This window comes from Globicephala melas, chromosome 1 (genome assembly GCF_963455315.2).
Source record: "Globicephala melas chromosome 1, mGloMel1.2, whole genome shotgun sequence".
NCBI lineage: Eukaryota > Metazoa > Chordata > Mammalia > Artiodactyla > Delphinidae > Globicephala > Globicephala melas.
In genome coordinates, this window is record NC_083314.1 from 155,489,047 (window position 1) to 155,501,949 (window position 12,903).

A 12,903-nucleotide genomic window follows, 5' to 3' on the forward strand; every position below is an offset into this window, starting at 1 on the left:
TTTCTAAAGCATATACTCTGGAAGAAGCAAGGTAATTTCTAAAAGGAAGGTGTGAGATGAATACGGAATGGTAAGCAAAGACACAGGTAAGCACATAGGTAAACTTAAATAATGACTGTATAAAATAATAATAATGCTAATTTTAGGGGTAAAAAATAAACAAGATAAAACTAAAATATAATATGAAGGGGGTATAATTAGATCAAAGTGTTTATTTAAGGTTCCTGGATTGTTCAGGAAGCAGTGAAGATACTGTATATATTAAGATTTTAGGTTATATGGGCATGATTTATTTTTAACAGCAACCATTAAAAGAATAGTCATATATGAACCTTGAAACATTAATGACAACCCAAATATCATTTTTTAAAAACCTTCAATAAGTTCTAAAAATAAAGCAAGAGGAGGATGTGTGTGTATATGTTTGGGGTGGAGGTGGGGGTGATATGAAAAGGATAGAGGGGAAAAAAGGCATAAAATAATATGGTAAAAATAATTCCAAATATATCAGTAATCACAATATACATGAATAAATAAAGCTTGTCAAAAAAAAAAGACAGTGAGTGTTAGATTGGATTTAAAAGCAACCGTAACAACAAAGTCTATCTATGTATGAGACATCTAAAATATAAAAACCGTAAGGTTAAAAGTAAAAGGATGAATGTGATATGGTGATGGTTGCACATTATATACTAAAAACCACTGAACTGTACACTTAACCAAAACATAAAACAGAAGCAATATTGTAACAAATTCAATAAAGATTTTTTAAAAATGGTCCACATCAGGGACTTCCCTGGTAGTGCAGTGGATAAGACTCCATGCTCCCAGTGCAGCAGGCCCGGGTTCAATCCTTGGTCAGGGAACTAGATGCCACACGCATGCCACAACTAAGAGTTTGCATGCCGCAACTAAGAAGCCCGCATGACGCAACTAAGACCTGGAGCAGCCAAAATAAAAAAGTTAAAAAGTAAATATTTTTCGGGACTTCCCTGGTGGCTCAGTGGTTAAGAATCCGCCTGTCAATGCAGGGACACGGGTTCGAGCCCTGGTCCGGGAAGATCCCACATGCCATAGAGAAACTAAGCCCCTGCGCCACAACTACTGAGCCTGTGCCCTAGAGCCCGCAAGCCACAACTACTGAAGCCCGCGCGCCTAGAGCCGGTGCTCCCAACGAGAGAAGCCACCTCAATGAGAAGCCCACACACTGCAATGAAGAGTAGCTACTGCTGACTGCAACTAGAGAAAGCCTGCGCACAGCAACTAAGACCCAACGCAGCCAAAAATTAATTAACTAATTAATTAAAAAAATAAAGTATGTTGTTATTTAAAAATAAATATTTAAAAAATATTCTTGTTTTTAAAAAAATAAACAAAATAATAAAAAAGCTTCATCTATGGGACACATATCTATCCCGCAACAATTACACAATATATACCCCAGAAAGTGAAGGCTAACGGTTTTGAAATAAACTCCAGCTACTTAAAAGAGTGACGTACAAAAAAAAAAATAGACAAAAAGGAAATTTATTTTGTTTTATAGACCTTAGAAAAATGCAACCTAATGGAAACACAGGCAGCAAGATACTGGAATCTAGATATTCTACCACTTTTCCACTCCTTCACCAATTCCTCATTTTGAAAGAAAATGACCACTTCAAAATGAGGCTGGGTAGAGGGACAGATTGAAATGACTGGCAAGATAGCATTTACATTTATTATCTCTTTTCCTTTTAAACATCAGTATTTACGTCAGAATACATTTGGTAGAGAAAGTGAAGAATGAGATAACTAGCCTAGTTTCTTAAATGGCTAAGAGACATGTGTACCTGTACCTTCAGGGAATGGCCATCAAGAGGGAATAACGAACAAAGCACCAATTAATGGACATGTATTCTAAGGGGGAAATAAAGAGGTGCAACTGAAGATTTATATACAAAAATATTCATTGCAAGAATAGTTTTAACAGCAAAAAACTGGAAACAACCCATACACCCAATAAGAGGAGAATGATTTTATTTTATTAATTAACTAATTTATTTATTTATTTATTTTTGGCTGCTTTGGGTCTTCGTTGCTGTGTGCAGGCTTTCTCTAGTTGCCGCGAGCAGGGGCTACTCTTCGTTGCAGCATGCGAGCTTCTCATTGCAGTGGTTTCTCTTTTTGCGGAGCACAGGCTCTAGGTGCGCAGGCTTCAGTAGTTGTGGTACGTGGGCTCTAGAGCACAGGCTCGGTAGTTGTGGTACATGGGCTTAGTTGCTCCACGACATGTGGGACCTTCCCGTGGGACCTTCCCAGACCAGGGCTCAAACCCGTGTCCCCTGCATTGGTAGGCAGATTCTAACCACTGTGCCATCAGGGAAGTCCCGAGGAGAATGATTTTAAAAAATGATGATTTAAAAAGATTAGAAATATATATAGTAAGATGTTTACGGTTAGTTGGATTATTCATGTTTTCTAATTTGTCTATTAGTTTAATAATAAGCAAAATAGGCTGCTTTGTTTAATAATAATGATAACAGCTCCCACTCATTAAATGGTCTATGTACTAGACACTGTATTATTAGATATTTTACATACAGTTTGTTAATCTCCACTACTACAAGGCAGCTATCATTATCATCATTGTATATAAAGTACACAGTCTTTAGGCTTCTAGTTTCACTAGTTACCTGCCTCCCAGTATGAACTATGAATTAATTCTTTTATAAAACAAGCAGGTCTCTATTAGATAACATAGGCTCTTGTCTCTTGGTTTGATGTCTGGGTTTAGGAAGCTATTCAGAACTGCATGGAGTCACATTCAAAGATATGGAATGAAAAGAGCTTAAATAAGGGTCACTTTCTGCAGAAAGGAGACTTGTTTATTGGTGGTAGATTCTTAGACAAAACTGGATTTTCTTTTCTTCCCATGCAACTTTCACATACAATAACAAAAATAAGTACCACATATCTTTCACTTTTCTATAGCACTTTTCATAAAATTCATATGCTGATTCATTTGATCCTCACAACACCAAGCTGCACAAGATGGGAAGTAATATCTTCATTTTAGAGATAAAGGACACCAAGAAGTTAAAATGTCTTAAGACCATCTTGCTAATAAGTAGTGGGTAAAAGCCAAACCCACATCTCTGGATCTTGTCCTCTACTATACTTATCAACTGGGAATACTTTCAACATGACCCTAGCACTTGCTGGGGAAATACTTGTTTTCTTCTATAAAAGTACAGCTTTTATATATTAAAAGTTTTCCTTTTACTTAAACTGCTTTTGAGACAGGTTGTTCCAATGATCGAATTTGTCTTCTGAAGGATAAAACTGCAGAGAGTAAGTTTCCTAGTCATCTTATAAAATGTGAATAGCCAGTATGGAGATATTCATCAACATGTTAATAGTAGTTATCTCTAAGAGGAGGGATTTCAGATAACTTTAGTTTTCTTCTGTTCAAAATGAAACACTTCATCCTTTCTATGTGATCCAGACTTAAAACCATTTTTGCATCCCTCACTGTGTTGTACATAGTAGGTGTTCAGTAGCAGGTGCTGAACAAACCACTATTTCCTAAACTTCTGCCACACCTGTGTATTCTCTGTGTGATTATTTAATATCTTTTAAAAAATCAATTCACTTTTTAAAACTTAACCTTATCCTAAATGACAATTTTCATGAAATCATGATAAGCTAGTTTTATCTTTTTCCTAATATACATTAATACACATATAGCCATTCAAATTTCAAATACTGATATACTACCTAAAATCACCTCACCTGTGGTACATGCACTGGCGTTCTGCGTCAATCTTTGATTTCCTCCTTTACTCCCCATAATAGCAATCACCCAAGTACTTTAAATCCATCTTTTATTATGACTCCACACTTATTCTCACCTCTCACTCTAGTGTAGGCCCTTATTTCATGCTTATCTTGGTTATCTTGATGCAATAGGCCCCTGGAAGTCCCCCTTGCCTCTAATCTTTGCTCTATCATAGATGTTGCCACAAAATTTTAAACTTCCTAAAACAAGCTTTGGCCTCTACCCAAATCAATCTAAACTTTCCAGGCCACTGAAAACAACCACTCAATGTCTTCAGGAAGAAGTACTTTACAAACTCGTCCTGGCCTACCCTTCTATCCCCTTCTACAAGAATCCGTTTATTCATTAGTCTCAGAATAGCCATTGTGTAGTTGTCTTTATAGCTTTATTCATTCCATATCTTCAACCTGAAAAGCTCCATCCCCAAGTCAAAATTTTGCCTAGTTCAAATATCCTCTCTTTTAAGAAACCTGTCTGACCATTAGCATCTGCATTAATTTCTTAATTTCTAAAAGCCACACTATTTCAGCCACTCACTTACCACCCTCTGCCTTAAACTATGAGCTATTTGTATACATATCTACTCTCCTCTACTACAGGTTCTCTAGGGTAGGACTATGTAACTTATACATAGATGCTAAAATATTTGCAGCTACTCTTCAAGAAGCCAACAAAATAACTCAAACTCCATTCAACGTGGTTCAAAAGACTAATCTTTTCTAAGATTTAAGCCAAAGAATACTGTTCTCACAGATACTAAAGGTCAGTTATTTCATTACTGAAATCAGCAGACCACTATCTAACACCCAGGTTTGGCTATAAAGTAATCCACCCTGCATGTGGATACCTCTTCAGCAGGTTGACTTGCTGAACTTGTATGATTCCCCACTGTTGTCACCTGGTTACTCTTTCTGGACTTCAGTTTTCCTGTCTATAAGATGACCTTAAGAGCTCTTCCTAGCTTAAAATCCTATGACTCTTGGTCAGACCAAAATGACTTTTATTACAATATCCGGACAGGATAAACCCACTTGTTTCCCTTTTTTTTTTTTGGCCCCACCATGCGGCATGTGGGGTCTTAGCTCCCCAACCAGGGATCGAACCCATGCACCCTGCATTTGGAGCGTGGAGTCTTAACCACTGGACCGCCGGGGAAATCTGATAAACCCACTTAAAAATAAATATAATCAAAGGAGTTAACCTTCACCCAATACTGTTTAACCCCTTCACAGAATTTTGTTCCATCTACATATTTATAACAGGCTAGGCACTCTATTAGACCATCTCTTTAGAGTCAAAACAGATGCTCAGTGATAAAAGTTATTTTCTGGTACTTAAAGTACACAGAGTACAAGGTTATTCACATATATTATTTCATTTAATCTTAACAACCCTAAAAGGTAGGCATCTTTATCCCAGTGTTTTTCAACCAGGAGTGATCTTGCCCCCTCCTTCCAGCACCCCCCAACCCCGCGGACATCTGGCAATGTCTAGTGACATTTTTCATTGTCCCAGTTGTTGGGAAAGGAGGGATTGATACTGGCATCTAAAGGGAGAGGCCAGAGATGCTGCTCAACATCTTATGATGCACAAGATAGCCTCCCATGATGAAAAATTGTCCGGTCCAAGATGTCAATAGTGCCAAGATGAGAAACCCTGATGGCATTGTCTTTCAGTTAAGAAATCAAAGATTTAGAGAGCTTAAGTTACTTGCCCAGAGTTACACAGATCCCAAATCATCTCTGAATGACACCAAAGCCAATGGCACATTCCATCACACACACAACTACTGGAGACTGTTTCTGATGAAATATGTACTGTTCTCTTATCAGTGTTTCCCCTCCCCATTTAGTCTTGGTATACTTTAGATTTTGCTAGTCAGCATTAGCTGACCTCATCCAGGAGAAGATTCAGAAAAAGCTTTCTCAGACTAAAAGGTCAGATTTAACAAACGTCTTCTCTTGTGCTCTCACTGCATCCAGTATTTACAGCTTCAATGCAGCAATTACCATATTGTACTGTGCTTGTATGACTTTCTCCCCTTTAGACTATAAACTCCTTAAGAGCAAGGTTTGCCTCTTTATTTTTGTATTCCTAGTGCCAAGGAAAGTATCTCAGCACAGAGTTTACATTTCATAAATATTTGTTAAACAAACAAAAGAAAACTGACCAAGTTACATAGTATACCCAAGAATGCACAGCTACTAAATGACAGAACCAGGATTCAAATTCAAGTCTCTCCACTGCCAAAGCCTATAGTTACTATATCTCAATGAAGCTAAAAATGAGATGTTTATCACCTTTTTATCTTGCCTGTGGGAATTCTTCAATCATAAACATGTCAGGAATTATATATAAAGTCTCTGTTTTAAAGACAGCTTATAATCATAAGAATTTTCCTACCTTATACTTGTGTACATTCTGTGAAAGCTTGCAAGGTAGTTAGCATGTAACGATAATGATAATCTCTCCCAAATACCACAGTTACAAAGGGGTCACTGTGTTTTTATTTGATAGTCTCCCGGAATTCAACACTCACTACATAGAAATTAATGTTATTTTGAGTTGTCACAGGAACTGTTCATAAAAACTAAGCCAGGGTCTCTTAGGAAGAGAAGAACTCACTTTAACTTTAGCTTTTATTTCTTCACTGTCCCCTTCTCCATCATTGCAGGGTTCCATGCCAGACTCCTCCTGGATGTCTTTGTTTAGTACAGAATACTCTTCTAGTAGAGTGTCAAACAAAACTATTCGCTTGTTCTTGAAGAAGCCATAAAAATAAGCATTGCTGTGGGAAGAGCGTTTAGATCCTAAGGAAAAGACAGTTCAAAGCATGGAAAAATAATTAAAAAGTATGGGGTTTTTTGGAGAGACGCCTAGAAACTGAATTACTGGAAAGGACATTAACATTTTCAAATTGTTTAACACCTGAAGAATATTATATCAACATAAATCACCACCAGCAGTGGAAAGTGCCTGTTTCTTTGCAGTCTTGACAACAAATATTTATGCTCTTTGCAGCTTTATAGCAATAAGTAAATAAATAAAGCCTAAATATCCAACAGTCATGGAATGATTAAATTATGGTAAAGCTATGAAATGGAATTTTAAGCAGCCAGATAAAAAGTATACTTTTGAAATATTTTAACAAGATAGGAAAAAGCTCACCAACATAACTGAAAAGGATGTAAAACTTCATGTATATAAAATTCCATTACTGTCATGAAAAAATGTACATGTAAATAGAAAAGCAGAAACACAAACCTATTAAGAAATACATTAAAATATTGAAGTGTTTATCACTGGCTTCTAGAAATATGGATTTTTGTTCCCTCCCTTATACTTTGCTCTGTTCCAAGGCTTTTAAAGTCAGTATACTTATTTAATCAGAAAAAATTAAAACTATCTTAAAAAGACTGAAAAAAAAAACCCTAAATTTTTAACAGTGGCTAACAGTAGCTGAACTATGGTTGATTTTTATCTTCTTCTTTATAATTTTCTTTATTTTCTATACTTTATTTTCTTTATATTTTATGTTCTAGCATGTGCAGTGAATTTAGTGGTTAAGAATGACTTTAGGTTCAAATCTTGGCTCTGCCATGTATTAGTTGTGTAAATGTAAGAAACTTTCTTAATTTCTTTAAGCTTTATTTTCCCGTTTATGATATGAGGAGAGGACTTTTTTGGTTTGGTTGCCTGGAAGTTAAGAGCCAAATATGTGGTCCAATTTTGTCAATAATATAGGACCTTAGGATCTGGAAAGCTGGGTATCTAGATCTTATACTTCTATGTCATTTCTATCTTCTCTGATTCTAATTTTTAAATTAATTTAAAAATATTTCTTAGAAGCTACCTGAAGTTACCTATGGAAGTAGGCAGATAAATAAAACAAAATGAATATCTTAGTATCTCCCACTGGTCTAAGTATCTCAAAGTGTGGCCCAAAGAATGCCTACACCAAAATCACCTACGGGTACTTGTTAGATGTAAATACTAGAAACACCCAATATCTGAGAATGGAGCCGAGGAATCTTTAAACAAACTCTCCAGGGAATTCTTATATTCACTAAAGTTTTAAGAGTCCCTGCACTAGACCATAAGCTTTTTGTATCACTATGCCTTGCATGTAGTATTTATTCAATAATGCTTGTTTACTGAATGGATTTATCGTACCACTTGAGGTATGAAGTAATGTATTTGGGAACTCTGAAAACCAAAACGTTCTATGAGATTGTAAGGCATGGCCAGCTGTCTCTTCATCTTTCGTTTATGATGTCTTATCTCAATCAACTTCTTGGCAGCATTTGATACCGTTGACCACTCCCTCCTTGAAACACTTTCTTCTCCTATCTCAAGAGAAACACCATCTTCTCCTGGTTTTCTTCCTACCTCAGTGGTCTCTCCTCTTCAGCCTCCTTTGCTGGCTCTTCCTCCTCTGCTGACTCTGACCTGAGCCCCCTTCTCTTCTCTAAGTGCCCTCATCCAAGGAGGTATCTACATGCCAGATACAGGTACTTCCATATCACTATTTCTAGCCCTGACCTCTCCCTAGAACTCTGGATTTATATATCTAGCTGCTTATTTGACAGGCCTACATCTCCACATGGATGGCTAAAGTGCCTATCTGTTGTTTATATTCTCAAGCATAGTTTTTTCCCTGACCAGTATTAGAATTCCCTTGCAGAGTTTAGGGAATTTCGCATCATGCAAGTCTTGTGAGAGACTGCTTCTCATTTGAGAAATCTAAAAAGCTAGCTATCTGCTTCCCCAAGCACTCCTGGCAGCTAGCCCAGTGCCCTGGCTCAGTCAATCAGATGCACCCACTGGGGACTCTGAAACAGTTAGCTAATTACATAAAGAAGCAGGGCAGTGAGGAATGAATTCTGCAGGTGCTAGTGGAAGGGATGTTAGGGATACACACTGCTGACTCCAACATCAGGAGCCACTAGCAGTGTCCTCCCCAGACTGGTTCTGCAGGATGATTCTGAGTTCCTGGTCTCCCGATGGAGAGTCCACTTCCCAAGTCTGGTAAACTTAACTTTCCTGGTGACTTTGTGAGTTATCAAATATTGTTTCAATAAGGAATTTCTCTGGTTAAGTCAGCTATAGTTGGTTTCTATGGCTGGCATGCAACTAACTACTGCTTGTAGAACTCTAGTACAATGTTCAATAGGTATATAACACACCCATCAGAACTTAAACCCTCACAGACCTGCTCTTCTCCCAGTTTTTTCCCATCTTAGTAACCTACCATTTATCCAACTGCTTAGTCCAAAAATCTAGGTCATTATCTTTGATGTCTCTTTCTCTCTTATTCCTTTACATGTCATCTACCGGCAAATTCCATCAACTCTACCTCTAAAACACATCCCCAGTATATCCACTTCTCTCCATCAATTACTACTATTCTAGTCTAAGCCACATTATCTCCTCCTGAACAGCACTGGCCTCCTAACTGCTCTCCCTGCTTCTACTCTTGCCTCCCCTACCGTCTATTCTCTATATAGCAACATAAAATAGGTAAAAAGTACAAACTAGGCCATGTCACTTTCCTGCCTAAAACCTTCAATAGCTTTAACCCTAGACTTAAAATAAAATCCAAGCTCCTTACTCTGATTTACAAAGGCCTATGTGGTCTGACTCTCGCCTATGTCTCAGATTTCATGTCATAACACTTTCCTGCCATGAGGTAGCCACACTGGACTTTTTTCTGTTTCTTGAAGATACAGAGCTCTGGAGGGTCTCTCCATTGATCTTGGCACGGATGGCTCCTTCCTTCAGATCTCAGCTTAAATTCATTTGCTCAGAGATGTCTTGTCTGATGACCTAATCGTAAGTATCTACTCAGCCATTCTTTATCACTTCACATCAGTTTAATTCTCTGCACAGTACTTACTATCTGATATTTTCTGAGAGCAAGACTCTTGGTTTTTCACTCGGTTTTTCCTTTCAATTTACAAATCCATCATGTGTGTTGTTATTGTTATTAACAACATTCTTTTACTCAAAATATTTTTGACAACATTATTAACAACAACAGAAACATGCATTGCAGATGAGTAACTTCTGTTTAGCAGAGGTAAGTTGTCCAAAGTCACACGGGGAATCTGTGCTAGAACTAGAATTTAAACGCAAACCTATTGGCTCCACAGCCTGACCTCTGAAATGCTACCCTCCACCTACTCAAATCTCGATTTTCCACAAAGTCCCAGCTTATGTTATAACCCTCCATAAAGCCTTCCCTGACTATTTCAGCTAAAATCATATAGCACTGATGGTATAGATCACATATCTTCTCGACTACCTCTACTGTCATAGCATTAGCATTCACGTTATCTGATTATAAGTGATCGGCAACTTAGGTTGCCCCTTCAGTAAAAGCGCCTCAGAGATTGTTCTACTATACTGATCATTGTGCTACTAGTTTAATATTATTAAAAGACTAGTAATCTCAGAGGCCAAAGCAGTAGTATGAATTGGCTTCTTTTTCTGCTATTTCCCCATAGACATGTTCTAATTGTGCCTTTAGTTGGCTGCCAAATGCCTGAGATTTCTATACCCTTCTCGTTGCTGTTAATTCATTCTTTCCAGTTGTGACCATCTCTGTCCTCCTGGACCCTGCAATTACTTCTCAGTTTCTACTCCTTCATCCGCCATAGCTACTTCTCAATGGTGATTTTTACTTTAGAGGAGGAATGGGCAAACTGTGGCTTGCAGGTCAAATCAAACCTGCCACTTATTTTTATAAATAAAGTTTTATTAGAAAACAGCCATGCTTGTTTCTTTATGTATTACTATGGCTGCTTTTGTACTATCATGGCAGAGTTGAATAGTTGCAACAGAGACCATGTGACCTGCAAAGCCTAAAATAATTACCGTCTAGCCCTTTACAGAAAGCATTTGCCAGACCACAGTTCAGAGGAAGCAAAACTGAAACCCAGAGATGCAAAGTGACTTGTCCAAGATCCCACAGCTGGTAAGTGGCAGAGGCAGAACTACACTCATTCATTTACATGGATTTTAATTTACAGATTCTGAAAGTCATGGTACCACACAGTTTTTCTTTGCATCTTTGTAGGTTTCCTTGAGACTTTAGTAGTCTTACACAAGCTAACAGATAGATAGCTTAATTTTCAAAAGCAATCATCAGAAAAGCAGAGTATAACTAATCCAAAATACCAAGTGGCACCAATCTTGGGTAATCTGCAGGTGAAATCAGAGTCCTGCAGAACACTGGAAGTTTTCTTGGTGGAGACAAAGCCAATAACATTGGTTTTGTTTTTGAGCCCCCAAACCACTGCCAAATGGAATCTAAGCAAGAGTCCAACTCAGTTACATATAGGAGCCAGGCAGGTAATAGAAGTGAAAAAATCAGTCTAATATTATGACATAGCAGGGAGTGATAAAGGCCTTGGTGCAGAATTAAAAACAATAAAACCAACCAAACATAGCTGCAGGCAGGAGCAGGACTTGGCATCAGGCCACCAGTTTCTATCCCTGGACTATGTCAGCAATTCTTATAAATCTTCAAAAGCCAAAATGTAAAATCCTAATCTTTAAATAACAAAAACAAACAAACAAAAAAAAACCCCAAACCAACTGATTTGTTCTTTTATTAAAGCTTTAAGAATAAACTAATCAAATAAAACAAATCACTCAAATAAAATCTTCTTACCCCAGGGAGCCTTACCTTGAACAACATACACCTTAGTCAAAGGGAAGTCAATACTCTTTGCCATGATTTCAATTTCTTGTTTAAGCTTTCCCTCAGGAAGAGGTGTGAATTTGTCAAATAAAGGGGCAATGTAATCAGCATAGATGGTGACAAGCACCTGAAACGCAAATATGAGAACAACCTATGAATATGTCCTTAAAGAGAAACTACTCTATACAGATTCAGTATTAAAACTATGTGATCCCAGCCCTGAGAACAGGGACCTTATCTTATTTGCTCTGGTATTCCCAGCCCGAAATAGTACCAGTACAGCATTCAATATCTGTTTGATGAATTAAATCAAAATGAATAGTCTCTATATGGTAATAACTGAAAAGCCAAATGGTCCATTCAAAACTATCTTGGGGATTTCTGACACTTCATGAGCCCATCATAACTTGGAATTCTGTCTTTCAAGGTAATCATAATAGACTTGAAGTGTTTGCTAAAAAAAGAACTACTAGAGCTTGACTGTGTGCTATTATTTGGTTTGCCTGCTAATATTACTGACCCGCAGTTCATAACTATACACACTGGTTGAAACAGTACTTCCTTAAGCATTTTGGGAGCACTTCCTCTGCTCTCTCTCCTGTCACTTCAATTTGCCATACAACATATATTTGTAAGTCCAATTAGCACCCATTTTCCAGTCATGATCCCACCAGCAGGAGGTGAAGCAATAAGCATCATGGTAATTCAGACTAAAAGAAACGTCACCATCAGTGCAGCTGAAGAGCTGATAGGACGTATTTTCTGGGGGCTGTTAACAGGCCATTTTGATTGTGTTGTAGTGTTTGTGCTGTGAAGCAGTTTGGAATATCGGAAAGAGAAGAGGAAAAGAAGATGTGAAGAAGGGACAATGGAGAAGCGGAGAGAGGAAAAAGGAGGGAGAAGGAAGAGAGGGAAGAAGGGGGGGCTGTGGGGGGAAAAGGGAAGAGGCAGGGCGACGGGGAGGGGCAGGAGGAGGGGGCAAGGGACAGAGAAGAAGGGGTAAAGGGCAAAGGGGAGAGGAGGAAGGGAAAGGCAGGGGAAGGAGGGCAGGAGAAAGCAGACACGTTTATGCTTTCTTTTTCTTATCCCGCTTACATCTATTCTCTCTCCAAAATATCCATGGTTTTTAGACACTGGAGCTCAGTCAAGAGTCATCAAATTGTCAAACTTAGTCATCACTCTGGTGGCAACTCACAAATGCACAGCCCCAAACTGCTTGACAACTGCATCATTAAAGGTAACTAACAACTAGCTTCTAGAATCTATAAGAGCCAGTATAAGGAGAAGAAAATCGATGGTCAGAGTCAACTCTCCCATTTCTATAGCTAAAAGCAGAAAACAGAAGGGGAATTTATATGAGCACCTATTTATATTTCTTCTG

At 38.0% G+C, this 12,903-nt stretch overlaps 1 protein-coding gene across 1 annotated transcript in view; it reads right to left on the reverse strand.

Moving 5' to 3' along the window:
* Positions 1 to 12,903, reverse strand: part of ZMPSTE24 (zinc metallopeptidase STE24) — a 48,941-nt gene that overhangs the window by 14,561 nt on the left and 21,477 nt on the right. Inside the window, exons 6-7 of the mRNA XM_030868036.2 lie at positions 11,508 to 11,649; positions 6,443 to 6,627 (exon numbers count right to left, since the gene is read on the reverse strand). Of these exons, the coding sequence (XP_030723896.1) occupies positions 6,443 to 6,627; positions 11,508 to 11,649 (327 nt within the window). The remainder of the gene's footprint in view (positions 1 to 6,442; positions 6,628 to 11,507; positions 11,650 to 12,903) is intronic.